We start from the raw sequence: 17,226 nt of genomic DNA, 5'->3' as shown, positions 1-17,226 counted from the left end.
GGGCTCTACCATGTTGCAGGTAACCAAAAAAACTTAACAAATCTAAAACCCCACAAATCTCCCACATAATCACAAATTCTTAGCAGCTTTCAATAAACACAAAACCCCCCTCTGCCATTCTACTGTGGTCCAGTCCAAACCCCTATATAGCGCTCGGGCTCCCCGGGGACTGTTTTGCTCTAACACCCTGTGTGTGTGTTCCCCCAAACACACAAATTCACAAATTACAGACAGTTAACATGATTTGTTTTATTCCAGTTGATTTTTTGTCATAAATGTACATCTTTCCTGGCTTTATTTCTTAAGATACCAGGTACTAATACAAAATGAAAGAAAAATAATTCTTAAAAAAAGAACATCCCCATCCGTCTATTGTTCAAAACAAAGACAAATATTATCTACTTGGTACCAGAACTAATCACTGATCAGGCCGACCCTGCAACACAACCAACACCGACTAGCTAAGTCATGGCAAGGCTTTAGATTTCATATCACCAAAACAAATCTGATGGAGCTATAAATTATGTCAAATTAACTAAATACTATCGAACCAACTACATTTTTGTCAGGACAGGTCAAGTCTCAGTGTCAATATGAAGGCAGTTTTTAGACAGACGGGACACACACGTCACACACAATAATTACTGGCTACATTTACAGAGGGGTAATTTAGCTGTCCCAGATCTGGTTGTCACATCTGTGAAAACAGGCAGCATTTCCACATACTTAAATAGAAAGTTAACTGATTGGTTTTAGTATATACTGTAGGAGGAATTAGGTAGGTTTTTACACACACACATTGGACATTATTTTGTCAAACGTTAAGCCAGATTTGAGTTTTTCGTGAAAATACAGCCCTTGTATATTGTGTAGTAGTGTTAGTTGTGTTGAAGTGGTCTGATTTGATCAGATACAGCAGCGTGAAGGCAACTGGAAAATAATTAAGTCATGATTGTTTATTGGCAACAGTATGCATGTATGCATGGATTTTGGGAACTCAAGTTCATGGTGACAACAACAACAACAACAGCAATAATAAACATCAGTAGTAAATAAACGTGTACAGTTTAACATTTCTCTCTGTCCACAGAACCTCTTGCAGCACATCCTAGAACACAACATTCTAGAACAACACAATAATAATTCATAACTACAACAGCACATTAAGCAAAGTGCTGTAAAGTACAATTAAAGAAAACATATATAGAAAATTGGGGTGGGTTTCGTTACACAATAAGTACAGTAAGGTCAAATAGGGCATTAATATCAGGAGAGTCAACAGGACATTAGGAATATTCTTTTCATATTAAAAACCCACCTGTAATCATATTAATTTACCAATCAAGCAATAAAAAAAATCCCAGTGCAAATCCATATTAATATTAATATCATCAATATTTAGAACAATTTCAGGGTGGCCAAGATCAATAAATGGAGACTTTTTCAATAATTTCCAACTCTTTCTCTCTCCTCCAACCTCAATTTATTTAGTAGCTCCATATTGGAGGCCATTTTAAATGGACCATTTGGCTTCCCTAATCATTGGGGGTCTACCTTCATTCATTTGTTAAACATCAACCATGTTTGTCACTGATCACTAAGTCACAGGGGAGAAAGGAATAGAAGAGGTAAGGAAGGAGAGAAATGAAGAGGAGACAAATAAAAAAGAAAGATGAGATAATCAGAGAAGAGAGGAGAAAGAGATCATCAAAGAGGAGGGAGAGGTGGCATTATGGGACAGAGATTTGGAAGGGGGATCCGGGGATGTGGTCTTCGCCCCACTTGACAGCCAGGATGTAATTGCCTCTCTCCTTCAGCACATAGCTGATGTTGTACTGCTGCCTGCCGGAATGTCTCACCAACACCTCCTCACATGGAACAACAGGTCCCTGGACTCCTACCAACAACATGTTCTTACCTGGAGAGGAGAGGAGAGGAGAGGAGAGGAGAGGAGAGGAGAGGAGAGGAGAGGAGAGGAGAGGAGAGGGGGGCCAAGAGAAATGTAACGTTAGTGGGTGAGGAACAGGAGCGAGAGAGAGGCAGAGAGAGGAACACATAACTGATTTCTGTCAACTAAATACATAGCTGTTGTCTGTGTAGTATTATCATAATAATTATTAATTATAATAATCATGATTATTATTATTATTCATATATCTTACCAGCTTTGCTGCAGTCCACTGTGAAGCTGCTCCTCTGACCAACGAAGGCCTTGCTGAGTCCTGGGCCTCGACTGACCACCTTGCTGGCGTCAGAGTAGCCCTGCCTGGGCAGGGCGCTCTGGGAGAGACTGCTGCTGCTGGAGGCCCTCAGCAGGGGGTCCACTGTCAAAGTCGAGGTCTCGCTGGCATTGGTCACATTCACCAGCCGAGGACCTGATAGAGGAGGAATTTATGTGACTTCCACTGCATATTCAGATTCATTAGAATAGAATAGAGTAAACCAGAAACAATAGAATACAGTAGAGCCAGTGTGACTTTAGTCTTGAAGATGCAGTGCCCTACGGCAGAATACAGTATAACAGTGTTTCCCAAAGACTGGGTCGGTTCCCATTTGTGAGTCGTCGACACGTTTTTACGGGTCGTGAGTAAATATCATTTTTTTTCGTTTACTGCCATTTTTACCAGGTTGCCAAACCTGGTCTCCATCTACATTCCAGCTAGTAGTCACTTTTTCCTCATTGGCTGGCCCTTTTGCGTGACTTTTTCCTCATTGGCTGGTCATTTAGCCAATGAGGGCTCAATGTCCTCTCAGAATATGGGATCTAAAGACGACCCGCAAAACTGTGTTCGGCCACTGTACGCATCTCTATGAACTGTGGCGCTGTTCCTCATTTGGCCTTTCAACGTTGCCATGTTTAGTGAGAGAAATAAGCAACCAGGTCTAGGAAAACAAGCCCAAAAGAAGCAACTAATAGATGGGTTTCCTGTTTGTAAACATGAGAGGATGATGCGCGCGCAGTGGCGGGATGAGCCTGTAGAGGGCGCTATTACCCGCAGCAGCTCTGGCCATTGTACATTCAGAAAATAAATGGTCTTCACCAGGTTTAATGAAAGTAGATTAAATGATGCAGTTTGTAATATCTTCTTTACTCAATAAAAATGATTTGTCGGAAGTTGGATCTGTTTGTATATAATAGCAGCATTATGCCTATTATGCCTATAATAGCAGCATTATGCCTATCTAAATCCCGAAAATAACAATAGAGTGAATGGCGCTTCCGGTTCGTTCTCCCCCGCGCATGCGCAGATTGCGCACTCTGCTCTGTGATGACGTCGCGCGGAAACCCATCTATAGGCCACATGAGCACTCTATTTGAAAATACTTAGCCATGCCGCAACCTGGTATAATATGACTGTGTCATATCTTGTTCTTTATTATTTCAAAAGATGCTAAATTTAAAAAATCCTATATTTAAAAGAAATTAGAGCTTATACTATTATAATTCGAGATATCGAATTTTTCTTTTGGGTCTCTAGAAGCTTAAAGGTTTGGGAACCCCTGCCATAGAAGTAGACCACAGTGGAGTAGCCTACCTGTGACTTTAGCCTTGAAAGGACTACCAGGGATGTGGCTGGGTCCTCCATACTTGATGCTGATGAGGTAGTTTCCAGGGGCCATGGGAGTGTAGTGAACCCTATAACCCTCTGGACACTCCTCACAATCCATTTTCACCTTGGAGGGGCCCTCGATGGTCACAGCCACGGCCCCGGGCCCCGCCTTAGTGTTGTTAATGATGAACTCTGACTGGGTGCCTGGGAGGGGAAAACGTAGACGGGAATGAAGAAAGAAAGAAAGAAAGAAAGAAAGAGCACAAAGTTTACTTCCTGGTCCACAGACAGACATGGTACAGACAGGTAGGGCAGTGGTTCTCAAACCTTTTCATGTCAAGGTATTTATGATATGATATGTATTTGGCCGCGGACCCCCATCTCAAAATATTTAGTTCCAGGGACCCCCAGAAGCAAAGGTTTGAGTTACAAATGTTTGCTTTAAAAAAATATATATATTCAAAGATTTGCACACATTTTCACGATTTAAAAAAAATAGCAGATGTACAAGCTCGTAGCACTGCACCGAGTGCCGCGCTATGAGCTTGTAGATCTGCTATTTTTGAATAGCCAAAGTATAAAAGGTTAAAATTATTGTGATGCTATATTAACACATTTAGCTAGGGACTCCCTGGACCCCCCAAGCACCCCTGGGGGTTCCCGGACCCCACTTTAAGAACCAATGAGGTAGGGTACCTGTCGTCCCTCTCTCCAGTCCTGCTCCGTACGCTGTGACCAGACCGGCCTCCCCAGTCTGACCCGGTTCTCCCACTCTGACCTTAAAAGGACTTCCTGGGATGTGGTTGCCGTTGAACTTCACGTCGATGGAGTGAAGACCGTTCTCACGGGGAATGAACCTGATGGCATATTTATCTGGACGACAAGCAGGAGGGCAGAAGGAGAGGTTTAGTGTTGTTACAGAAGGGAACAGCTTTGGCTCAAGTTTATTACCCATCGGCTATTGATATTGGCAAACACTGCAACAGGAAATAAACTTGAGCACATTTGGAATGTTTGTTTGTTGTCAGCTTTGAAAAGATTCAACTTTATTGTCACATTATTTTTCATACAAGCTCCCAACATTTTAGTTCGGAGGAAGAGAGAAAAACAATAGAGAGCAAAAGAAACAAGTAAACAAATCCAAATCAAATATACAATGTCCAATGTACATAAGGTGCATGGTGAATAAATGAAACAAAAGCAATGGATAAATCGCAATAAAAAAATATAGTGATGTGAAAGGTGTATACAGTGATGTGATGAGGTACTGTACACGTCTATCTAAACTGAATAACTTCTGTCCAGTGCAACAGTCACAGCAGATTCCTAACCTACTGTAAGTATCAAACTATTGAATTATCCAACTAATTAGCTAGCTAGCTGTAGTACCTTTGTCCAGTTCAGTGACGGCACATTCGTCCAGCGCTCCAGAGGGGCTATGAACTTTGGCCTCCAGGTCGCCTTGAGCTCCATTCAGTCGCACCGCAAAGGATGCTGGGTGGTTGACCTTTAACCCTGACTCCTACACAGGTTGGTCACACAGGGAGCGTAAGCAATGACATCTCACACACAAACAAACAAAAGGACAACATCCTCAAAGGACAACAAAACAAGGTTAGCAGCTGGGTATTACAGATGTGTGGTGGTGGCCAACTGAATGTATATGAGGGGTGGGCAGAGACAGCAGGGGAGGGTGGAACGTATATTGTGCACACAAATTAACAAAACAAGGGATCAAATGAACCAGAACTAGAAAAAATACCCCTCAGGCATTAGGCCCCCTTCCTACCCGAAAGCCCCCCATACCCTTTTTTTAATACTTTACTGCAGGTTCGTACATTACATTTCATGTTATTGATTACCCCCCCATCTTTCAAGCAGTTCCCCTCCCCCCCGCCCCACCAAGCCACTTAGGCATTGTCTCGCCACCTTAACAACAGTGCCCACATGATGTGAACAGCTCAGGTCCTCACTGATGTGAAACTGAAGCTGCTCACATTCCACTTGCAGCCCTGTTGATGTGAATGAGGGCATGTGTTCTCTGCAGCTTCCGGTAGATGGCGCTGCTGCCCCGCTAGTGGCCGTAATCTGGGACCCATTTGACTGTTCATGCAAATTCTACAAATTGTATGCAAATTGAAAGGGGTCTAGACATTTCTACTCTCCACACTTACCTGACATCTCATTGGTGCAGCTCCAGCAGGCAGAGGCAGCCATACACACGGTACTACCAGCTACAACCAACCAACAAGCAGTGGTGGACCGTAACCTAGTACATTTACTAACCTAAGTACTGTACTTTATGAGTATCTGTACTTCACTTGAGCATTTGTATTTTTGGATGCATATATATATTACTTTTGCGCCACTGCATTTTCAAAGACAAATATTGTACTTTTGACTGCACTACATTTCTAGGTAGCATTTCTACAGCAATGCATTGATATTATAAAGCAAATGTACCTTGTAATTTGTACCTTTGTATACTTAAGTATTTTTAAAAGCACATATTTTTTAATACTTAAGTACTTTTAAAAGCAAGTACTCCATTACTTTAACTCAAGTACTGAGCAACTTTCACTTGTTAAGTTAAGTAATATTTCACCCCAAGTATCTGAACTTTGATCCAAGTACTGGGTTTGAGTACTTTGTCCACCACTGCCAACAAGCTAGCTAAAGACAAGGACAAGTGTTGCTAGGGTCTGCCTCTCTCTGCTGTAGCTAGGCAACCAGTGAGCTGTTGTCGATGATGTTTGATGCTGTTAAAAGCTTTTAGGTGAAACAGAAGAGAAGCGCCCCTAATTCCACACAGGATGGACGGACACATGGACAGAGAGACAGACAGGCAGTCACAAACAGGTCGCTTCTGTAGCGGACCATCCGGAACTCTGTAGTGAATAAATCGATTTCACATCTATTTTTCTGAGTCCAGTCTTGAGGGGGTTCCAGGGTAGCCTGGTAAACCCCCCTCCCTCCGGAAATCTCATTTGCATTTGGTTTCAGGAAGGAGGGTCTGGGATTGCTCACAGAGTAAAGCTGCCCGAACCACTGCACATACGAACCAATCAGCGGCTGCTAGGGGCGGGATCATCCAATCACCTGCCTAGTAGCTTGAAAAAATGAAACTCCGTCTGTCATCGATTCTGCGCCCGGAGTCTCAGATGCAAGTACGCTGTGAAACAAAATGTGTGTCGCAAGCTTCTTCCATTTGACGGAGTGAGGTTAGTTCCAGGGGGTCCCCGGCTAAATGATTGATAGTCGGGAACTAAAATGGACCCTTACACTGAGAGTGTACAAATGGACCCGTGGACCCTTACAGCAGAGGTTCTCAAAGTGGATTCCACGGACTCTCTGGGTTCCTTTAGGGGTTCTAAATTGACCCTTACAAGTCTGTAACTCTGACAGTACACAAATGGAACCAAATGGCTTCTCTTAAAAATTACCCTAACGGGTCCATTTGGTTCCATTTGTATACTGTCAGAGTTAAGGGAAGACCCTGAAATTTTAACGTTTGAGAACCACTGCCTTACAGGTCCATTTGGTTCCGTTTGAGATACAGTATTTGACATCCGTGTTGACTGCCTGTCTCTCATGTCCAGTGGGACCAGCTGCACAAAGAATGTTCACACAGCCGGAGCCCCTGTGCAACGCAGCGCAGGGGAGCGAGTGTGTATGGGGGCGGGGCATCTCCTCACGTCTCACCTGAAGGCCGGCAACAGTCAGCCGACGGGCGTCGTTTTCGGGAGCGACCACGGGGACCAGGTACGGACTGTCTGGGATGTGCTGCTCATTAAACTTAACGGACACCTCATAGTCACCTAGATAGAGAGAGAGAGGTGGGGTGGCGAAAAGAGGGGGGTAATAAGAAAATGAAATGTGATAGAGACTTATTTTGAAAAGCCTACCTACGACATGCAGACACATAGTAAAGGGTGTGTGTGTGTGTGTGTGTGTGTGTGTGTGTGTGTGTGTGTCTGTGTGTGTGTGTGTGTGTGTGTTACCAGGTTCCTGTGCTACGTAGGAAACTCCACAGGATCCATCTTTTCTGTCTTCAAATGAGATCTCTGCCCTGCTGGGTCCCTCTACAGCGACAGACAGCCCTCCAGCCCCCGCCTCCCTGGTCCAGATGCTGAACTCAGCTGGAGAGAGAGAGAGGTAATAATCATAGTCAGTCTTTAATGTCCCAGAGGTATGTTCCATTTCAGTCGTTTCAACAAAAAACACATAATATACAGCACAACATAAAAGACAATACAAAAAGAGTCCCCAAAGTGCACAACCAACATATCAGTTTGTTTGTTTAGCGCTGCAATGGCTGAGTGGACAAAACTCCTACTAAAACTACCTACCTCTTCCCATCTGAAAGTTCTGTATCTTCGTTCAGATAGCATGATTGCAAAGTGATGGTTGAGGGGGTGATTAGTGTCATTTATTATCGTGCTAAAATTGTGATGGCTTTATCGTTTGTATCAGAAAGTGTGGGTGTGGGAAGGCCAATAATCTTGGAAGCAATGCGTGTAATGCTGAAAAGTTATTTTTTCCCCTTCAGAGGTAGGGAGAGAGAGATGGAGGTGGACAAGAAGACAGTGACAATGTGTTTGTAAATGTGTTTTAAATGTGTGTGTGTTTACCAGGTTCTCCAGTCTGTGCTCTTTCCAGTCCTGGCCCCCCCGCTGTGACTTTACTGGCCCCTCCTTCTCCCAGGGGCCCCACTGTGAACTGGAAGGGACTCCCTGGCACGTGCATGCCCCTGTACTTGACGCTGACGTGGTGCACGCCCATCTCTGTGGGAACAAAACGCACGCAATAGGCTCCATCGCCCGTGGCGACCATCTCAGCCGACTGACTGGCTCCAGAAGGGGAAGTCACCTCAGCGGTGACCTCGTTGATGTCGATCTCTGGAATGGAGATGAATGGGATAGAGCAAAATAGAATAGATTAGAGCATGATATAATAGAGCATCATAGAATAGAACAGAACAGAACAGAACAGAACAGAACAGAATAAGATGGAATAAAAAGAGAGGGGAGAGTAGAAGTTAAGTGATGAGCAGCGTTGGAACTAAAACGTTACAGTAGCGTGCGTTACTGTAACGCAACTACTTTTTTTGCGGTAACTAGTAACGCAACTAGTTACTTTTTCAAACTCGGTAATGTCATTACAGTTACTGACATTAAAATGGGCGCATTACTCGTTACTTTATGTGAAAATAGCCGACAACTTCAGAGGAGTAAAGGTTTATTATGATCCGATTTCTACTGACAGACAGTTTGTAACCTCCCCCTCCACTCGCTGCAGCTGCGGGCAGCGGGAGAGTTGTCGTTTTGTGCACAAACAAATATAAGTAACTAGTAACGTAACTAGTTACTTTTATAATGCAGTAACTAGTAAAGTAACGCCGTTACTTTGTGTATGTGATAGAGAGAGTGAGTGAGAGTGTCATATAAGCCAATCTATCTACTTTGACTGAACATAAATGCAACAATAAAAAAACTAAAAAGGTAGGAATGATTTAACAGCAAGCAGCTGGCTGGTCTGGGAACAGCTCAGTACGAATAGTTCTTACTAAATGATAATGGTTGGCCAAATAAATAAAACCATGTACCTTTCAATGTCTCAATGTCCCCCCCCCCCACACACACACACACACACACACACCAAACACATATTAGGCCGTGCTGCAGCCAAACAATGCCAAGCGCCATGTGGTGCGAACCTGCTGGTGTTTCAGCATATTCTCAAGGCCCCTACAACACACCCACCCTCCCCCCTGACACGGGCGCTGCCCCCAACCAGGACGTGGGCATCAACAATCCAAATGCCCCTCGTCGCCCCGGCCACTTTCCTTCCCAGAACCAGGCGTGAGAGGCCAGTCATGTGGGCAACACGCCGCTCCCGTGGTGGAGCCGGGGACCTAGCCCTGGGGCCGGGGCCCCTAGCCCTGGGGTCGGAGCCGCTCCTGGGTCTACCGGACCACCAGAGGAAACAGTGGGAACGATGAACAGAAGAGGAAGAGGAGGAACAGGAGGAAGAAGAAGAAGACTGACAGGAGATCTGCTCCCGAGACAAGACCAGGAGAAACCAACTGACTGAGGAGAGAAACAGAAAGAGAAAGGATATAGAGAGAAGAATGAATAAGTGCAGCTGTATTATGGAGACAGCATAGAGCCCTGAAGCCACATCTACTTTGGAGATGTACTATACTGCTGGTCTCACTTCTAGGAATAAAAAAAATGTATAAGCTTGAAAAGGTGTCCTTTTTATAGTCACACAGTTAACTTGAAAACATCCTATGCAATTGTCAAGATTTGCCATTTCCATTTGTTGGATAGTTATATTTGTTCAGTGTTCATGAATGAGCTCTCCAACACCCCCTTTTGCTTGATCGGGCCAATAATTATCCCTCTCATAAGAGGTTTGCCTCTTATATCTGCTGATAGGCACACAAAGTTTCATGGTGTTACGTGAATTAGTTCAGAAGTTGCCTTTTCACGTCCCCCCCTCCCCGCCCTTTGGGTAATTAATGCGAAAACCTAATCAATTCCCTGTTGGCTCATGATCAACCTTTACAGAACATTTCATGGCGTTGCGTGAATCCATTTGACAGTTAAACATCTTTTTAAGAGAAGCCAAACCCACCGCCATACTGCCTTTTGCAAATCTGATCATGAAAATCTAATCATAACTTATAGTTATCCTACTGTCAGTTAAACAGAAAGGGGGTGAAAACAATGTTTGCAGATGTAATAATTAATAAAATATGAATTTCCAAATAACCAACAAGAGCGTGTAAAAAGTAAAATCAAATGAACACATCTGGTGCAAGGAACCTTGCGTCACATCTGGTCAAGGAATGTTTGTTTGCACAAGGATGTCCCCATGGATGTGTTAAAACTCAGATCTTACCCAAGTTCATAATTTTGCTCCAGGATAAATGACCAAAAGTTCACTTTAAATGCTGCATGCAGTGTTTTGCCCTGATTGAAACCATAGGACAATAAAGATGCAGTTCTTTATTTATTTATCATTATACAGAATGGCCATGAGAGTGGCTGATGCCCCCGCATTTTGCTTTGTAGTTCTGTTGCTCAAACTCTATCTAAAAACATAAAGTAAGAAAAAAGAAAACCTCCCAGTGGTGGGTTCTTACAGTATTTGTCCCTATATTTTGATATTTGAACGGTTAGTCCGTAATGTCCTCATAAAGGGTGAATGAAATGGCCAGACAGGACTGGCCTTTGGGAGTCTTCCATGACCAGCCAGGGAGGACGGTTGTTATTACAGAGACAGTATGATATGTAAATAGGGAGGATATTGTGGACGTACTCAATCTGGCAATTCTTCTGGCGTGACCTTTAGTGTGTGTATGACAGAATATCGTCGGGTGGAAACCTCATATAACCAAAACTGATACTTTTCAGGATTCAAATAAAAAAATAGCAAAAGTAGCAGATCTACAAGCTCAAAACGTGTCGCTTCGCGCCGCACTTCAAGCTTGTGGTTCTGCTACTTTTGATAGGTTTCTGCTCGACAGCAACGATATGCAGCATACAGATATGCAGTACCGTATTTTCCGCACTATAAGGCGCATCTGAGTATAAGGCGCACCTTCAATAAATGTATTATTTTCATATATAGGGCGCACCGCATTATAAGGCGCATCCGCACTATAAGGCAGGGGCGCTGACTTTTGTGCGCGACCATGGGGGCTGAACTTGACCACCACTCGCCCCCCCCCCCCCCCTTCCCCCCCGCCCCCCCCCCCCCTCCACCCACTGCGTCGCGGGCATGTAGGCGCGCGAAGCGCGCGCGCGATTTTTTTTTGCTTAATTAATTCATTAAATGACCATAAAACAACATTAACAACACTCTACTACCCATCCTTCAGTGTGTCCCATCCTCAAATGTTTTACTTAAATAAAAGTACTTATTTTAGTAGTAGCCTATAGTTACTACTCCACTACATATAGACAAATATTGTACTTTTACTCCACTACAATTATTTGATAACTTTATTTACTATAGTTACTTTGTAGATTTTGATTATTATTATTACAAAACCACTTATACAGTATATACTTTGGCAATTTGAAAATAGCAGATTTGCGATGCGTTGTGAGCTTGTAGATCTGCTATTTTCAAAGAATTTGTATACATTTTACACGTTTGAAAACTTGTGAAATGGGACCTTCTGCATAATGAGTACTTTTACTTTTGGTACTTTAAATACATTTTGATACCAATACTTTTCTACTTTTACTCAAGTACATTTTGAATACCTTACTTTTACTTGTAATAGAGTATTTTTACACCGCAGAATTTATACTTTTGTTTAAGTAAAACATTTTAGTACTTTTTCCACCACTGGTATTCAGTGCATGCAGTGAGTGACTGTTCACACAGGACGAGGGAGTCAAGGGACACAGCATAGCGACCCTTCATTTCAATAAGGGCACACGGCAGAGCCAAAACCTGCAGAACATGTTTAGCACACAGCCATAGCCATGGTTCACATGACGCTTGGTGCCGAGTCCCCCTGGTCTAAACAAGTTGTGTTCGATTTTTCGAGCCGCAATAGCCCCGCCCCCCCCCCGCCGCGAGCCGTTTCTCTGTCTGGGCTATTGTTCTAGGTGTCAACGGCGCGTTAACACCTATCTGCGCCCCGCTATAGTAATGGTAATAGTAATGGTACTGTATGTTTGAGCCTGACATCTGAGATTCATGAGGGGGCTGACCAATTGACTGTGGGGGCGCTAGCCCCGACGCCCCCACGTCATCGGCGCCCCTGCTATAAGGCGCACTGACGGTGCGGCTTATAGTGCGGAAACCAAGGGAACCAATATTGATACATATATAAGGCGCATAGGATTATAAGGCGCATCCGCACTATAAGGCGCACTGACGGTGCGCCTTATAGTGCGGAAAATACAGTACATATACTAGAAGTTGAGGCCACACACAGGACCAACACTGGCCCCATGGACAGCCTTGTTTCATACGTAAGCGCGTGCGCACGTGTGTGTGTGTGTGTGTGTGTGTGTGTGTGTGTGTGTGTGTGTGTTTTACCTGGTATTTTGAGGTTCAGGTCACACACACTGCCAACACTGGCCACGCTAGCGGCCTTCTGTCGTCGGGTGATGCTCTCTCGGATACGCCCCTCTCCCGTCACACGCACAGTAAAAGGACTTCCTGTTTGCACAAACACATTTCTCTATAAGTGTGTGTGTGTGTGTATATATATATCACATACATACATATAATGTAAATATATTATAGAATTGCTGCTTGATTAAATATATGATATAGCTGTATTCAAGTAAATAAATTAGTAACATAATTTACATAAAAGTACTGCTATAGCAGACAAAAGGATGATATTAGCCAATGATATTCACTTGGACCGAGTTAGCTAGCTAGTAGGATTTATTTCCCCAATAGTTATTTACCTGGGACATGTTCTTCTGCAAATCTAATGGAGACGATGTAATTTCCTGGTTCGGTGGGACAATAAGAGACCCCACATGTCCCGTCTTCTATGTCCTCAGTCTGAATGTCCACTTTACTGGGACCTTCAATGGCCAAAGCCAAGCCACCGTAACCTGGACCAAAAAAACAATATAAAGATATATTTTGGGCATGTCATTATATTGACAAAAATTGTCACTTTTTTGTAGAGAAAACAACAGATCTACAAGATAGATAGTCTATTTTGACTATTCATAATACAACAAAGTATATATGGCTTAAAGGAGCACTTCACCCTTTTTCAACTTTTCTCATAGAATTGGTTGAGGACCAATTATATGCTCATTATAAGATGGCACAATTTCCATCTACTCACTCTGTGTCTCATTAGTGGACTATGGACAGTTCGGAACGCTGCCTACCAATGACATCATCGATGGGGATTCCAAACTAATAAAACTACAACCTTTCTCTTCCTGGAAAGTTAGCATGCTGAAATATATAGAAGCCTTTGTTCTTGCATCAATTAAAAAGAAAAAAAAGGGTCTTCTTTATTAGGGCCCTCCAAGGAGAATAAGGCATCCACCCAAACACCGCCCAGATAAATCAACACACACACACACAAAAAAGACACCTCTGTACTAGAGTTCTCAAATTCTGCCCAAAATCTATGCTAATTAGTCGGGCCGGGCCGAGCCTCGGTTCCGTGAAGAAAAAAAAAGGGGAAAAAATCTATTACCCCCAAAAAAGAAATTTTAACTGCCCCTAGCGGCCTAACGGTAAGGCAGATGGAAATGGCAGTGGATGTGTTGGATGCAGCTCAAAGTGATCTTACTCAGGTATCTAGTTTGTCACCGTCCGACCTTCCTAGCCCGTGTTATTAAAGAAAAACGAGTGACAGTGGCCAAAACTCAATCGAAAATCTGCGAAAATGGCAGTTTTTCAACGGTAGGTCCAATCTGCTCGCTATGCAGCTTGTTGGATGCGTGGCTTTGAGGACATTAAGCACATAATGACACCTTTTCAGATTTTTCGGGTTTTTGGGCCTAAAAGTATGGTAATTGTTCGGGCCGGGCTGAGCCTCGGGCCGGGCTGAGCCTCGGGTCGGCCCAGTAGGGCCAAGTTAGGGCCGGGCCTTCATTTTCAGGCCCGTTGAGAACTCTACTCTGTACTGGTCAGCTCCTGGAAACTGACAGTAGAAGATTGTGGTTGTAATTGGCAGCTCCCAGTAGCCAACAGTAGACAACTGTGGTTGTACTGAGCAGCTCCAAGGTGTCAATGTGTGTAACTGTATGAAAGGCTTTTGCTATAATAAAAAAGAATGAACATCTGCACTCAGTCAACCTTCCCTGGATAAATAAATAAAGGTTAAAAATAGCCTAAACAGGACTGTGGCTTTAAGACAAACAGTTGTTGTCATGGTTTCCAGGAAACCATTGTGGCTTGTGGTTTTCCATTCTGTAATTGAGGTCACACTCGTAAAACATTTTTCTTCCTAAACACTTTCCAGTACATGTACTTTTAATGAAGACATTGCAGTAAATGAACTGAGAACATGTGTTTGTAGAATCACATTATGGTAAAAATGGTAAATTACAATTAGCCACAGCTGCTTTTTAACAATTCTTAGCAATTACACCCAAACAGATCTGGGGTGTATTACATTACGGTAATAAGTAATTCCATTAAATATCCCAAGCTTGGTTTGCCACAGACAGAAACCTGAATTCAGTCACACAGTAACAAATGCAGGCTGTTTGGCTACCGATGGCCTTTGCTCACTTTAGGTTGTACGGTCTAATTTCTGGGTTTACAGAACAAACCACAGGAAGGTGTGAAAACACATAATAATGGCATGAGGTAGGTGGCAGAGTGCTTGAAAGAGAGAGAAAGGGGAGAGGGTGAGCAGGGAAGAGGAATGCAAGACAGAGAACACACTGGCATTGAAAAAGTAAGTACTGTGGAGAGACAGCTGAGAGAAAAGCTGAAGAAACGAGAGGAGAGACAGTGGGGATCAATGTGAGACGAAGAAAGGAAAAGAAAAGAAGTACGGAGAGACAGGAAAGACGATACTAGTATAGTGGTGGTATAGCCTATCGTCTGGGCATTCGTTGTTGCTCGAGGTTATCTAAGTGAAGGCTGTGTGACTAAAATCACACACACACCTTCTTCACAAAACTGCCATCATTGAGGCGGTAACCCCAGTATACATGCTTCTTTACCAAATCCATACGGCTCCTCAATATCCACACCTACGATCCACCCCGGCCCCCTCAAGCCCAGTAATTAACATTCTGTAAAAATAGCAACTCTACAAGCTCACAACACGTTGCATTGCGATGCGTTGTGAGCTTGTAAATCGGCAATTTTTTGTCAAAGATATTTAGTGTAGAGCGGCCCTAGCATAGAGTCCTGGGGGACTCTGGTCAACTAAAGTGGTTAATTATTGTATGGCATAACATAATATTGTACCAACCTGCCTCCCTGGTGTCGACCACAAAGCAGGAGTTGGTGAAGGTGTCCCCCCTGACGAGGCCCTCTCCATGGACCTTCACCCTACCGGCATCCCCTATCTCTGACTGGACCACCATGATGGTGATGGGACTGTTAGCCACATGCACTCCATTCTTCAAGATGCTCACCAGGTGTTCTCCTACCTCCCTGGGAATGAAAGAGATGCCTGGAGGAACAGAGAGAGGAGGAGAGGAGAGGACAAGCAATAAGATGAGACTTGAAGCGTGTGTGTGTGTGTGTGTGTGTGTGTGTGTGTGTGTGTGTGCGTGCGTGCGTGCGTGTATTTTCTTGTTGTTCAGGGTATTAATTCAAGGTGGTATAATTCAGGGTCATGTTAATTCAAGGTGGTATAATTCAGGGTCATGTTAATTCAAGGTGGTATAATTCAGGGTCATGTTAATTCAAGGTGGTATAATTCAGGGTCATGTTAATTCAAGGTGGTATAATTCAGGGTCATGGTAATTCAAGGTGGTACAATTCAGGGTCATGTTAATTCAAGGTGGTATAATTCAGGGTCATGTTAATTCAAGGTGGTATAATTCAGGGTCATGTTAATTCAAGGTGGTATAATTCAGGGTCATGTTAATTCAAGGTGGTATAGTTCAGCGTCATGTTAATTCAAGGTGGTATAATTCAGCGTCATGTTAATTCAAGGTGGTATAATTCAGGGTCATGTTAATTCAAGGTGGTATAGTTCAGCGTCATGTTAATTCAAGGTGGTATAATTCAGCGTCATGTTAATTCAAGGTGGTATAATTCAGGGTCATGTTAATTCAAGGTGGTATAATTCAGCGTCATGTTAATTCAAGGTGGTATAATTCAGCGTCATGTTAATTCAAGGTGGTATGGTTCAGGTACAGTAGGTTTGTGTATTTCATGGCAGTGGGATCAGACCTATATGGTTGTTGGGCATCCTCTTCAGCAGACAGGGTTCGTCCCGCCCGGACGGAGCCCTGATGGAGGCTGTTAGCAGGCTGAGGTCGGTCTCTGTGATGTCCAGAGAAAAGTCCGCCGCTGAGCCCAGCTTGACCTGGGACCTGCGCTGGTTATCGTCTGTGCAACGCACACCAAACAAAACCAAGACAACAGTTAGCATCAGGTAGCACGTGCACCAGTACCAGTTTTACCGTCTACACCAGTGGTTCTCAAAGTGGTGTCCAGGGATAGGAAATTCCCAATTAACCCTTTAAGACCTGAGAAGATTCTAGAAATGTCTTCTAAATCCTAAAAAAAAATTGGAAAAAAAACCCTTTTTTTTTTTCCTCGATTTTTCAAAAATAGCAGATCTACAAGTTCATAGCGCGGCACTCGGTGCCGCGCTATGAGCTTGTATATCTGCTATTTTTGAATAGCCTAAAGAAATCTAAAAGTGACACAGATGCGTCCCAGGTATCAATGGGTTAAAATGTGTTCACATAGCGTCAAAATTGTTTAAACCACTTTAAACCTATTTTAAACTATTGCTATTTGAAAAATAGCCGGTCTACAAGCTTACAATGTGTTGGGAGCTTGTAGATCTACTATTTAAAAAATCTTTAGAAAAATCTAGAAATGTTTTGAATAATGTTGAAAACTTTGACACAAATCTTCTCTTATAGGGGCACCTGGCACATAATCTTTTCTGAGGGAGTCTGCGGCCAAATACATATAAATAAGGGGGACACATGTCTGAGAACGTTGAATGTTTCTAGTTTCT

General features: G+C 43.3%; 1 protein-coding gene across 2 annotated transcripts in view; it reads right to left on the bottom strand.

Moving 5' to 3' along the window:
- Positions 1–236: 236 nt before the first annotated feature.
- The window catches only part of flnba (filamin B a), a 75,622-nt gene continuing 58,632 nt past the window's right edge, over positions 237–17,226 (bottom strand). For both annotated transcript variants that reach the window (XM_080422219.1, XM_080422220.1), the window contains 12 exons: positions 16,425–16,583; positions 15,493–15,696; positions 12,998–13,150; positions 12,618–12,740; positions 8,183–8,449; positions 7,553–7,690; positions 7,254–7,369; positions 4,941–5,073; positions 4,248–4,424; positions 3,537–3,755; positions 2,163–2,375; positions 237–1,918 (listed from right to left, as the gene is read on the bottom strand). In XM_080422219.1, coding sequence (XP_080278345.1) covers positions 1,731–1,918; positions 2,163–2,375; positions 3,537–3,755; positions 4,248–4,424; positions 4,941–5,073; positions 7,254–7,369; positions 7,553–7,690; positions 8,183–8,449; positions 12,618–12,740; positions 12,998–13,150; positions 15,493–15,696; positions 16,425–16,583 — 2,090 coding nt within the window. In that variant the 3' untranslated portion in view covers positions 237–1,730. The remainder of the gene's footprint in view (positions 1,919–2,162; positions 2,376–3,536; positions 3,756–4,247; positions 4,425–4,940; positions 5,074–7,253; positions 7,370–7,552; positions 7,691–8,182; positions 8,450–12,617; positions 12,741–12,997; positions 13,151–15,492; positions 15,697–16,424; positions 16,584–17,226) is intronic.

The sequence above is a fragment of the Gymnoscopelus braueri genome (assembly GCF_963280865.1).
Source record: "Gymnoscopelus braueri genome assembly, chromosome: 3".
Taxonomy (NCBI): domain Eukaryota; kingdom Metazoa; phylum Chordata; class Actinopteri; order Myctophiformes; family Myctophidae; genus Gymnoscopelus; species Gymnoscopelus braueri.
The sequence above is the reverse complement of the archived record's forward strand: the minus strand, read 5'-3'. Positions and strand labels throughout refer to the sequence as shown.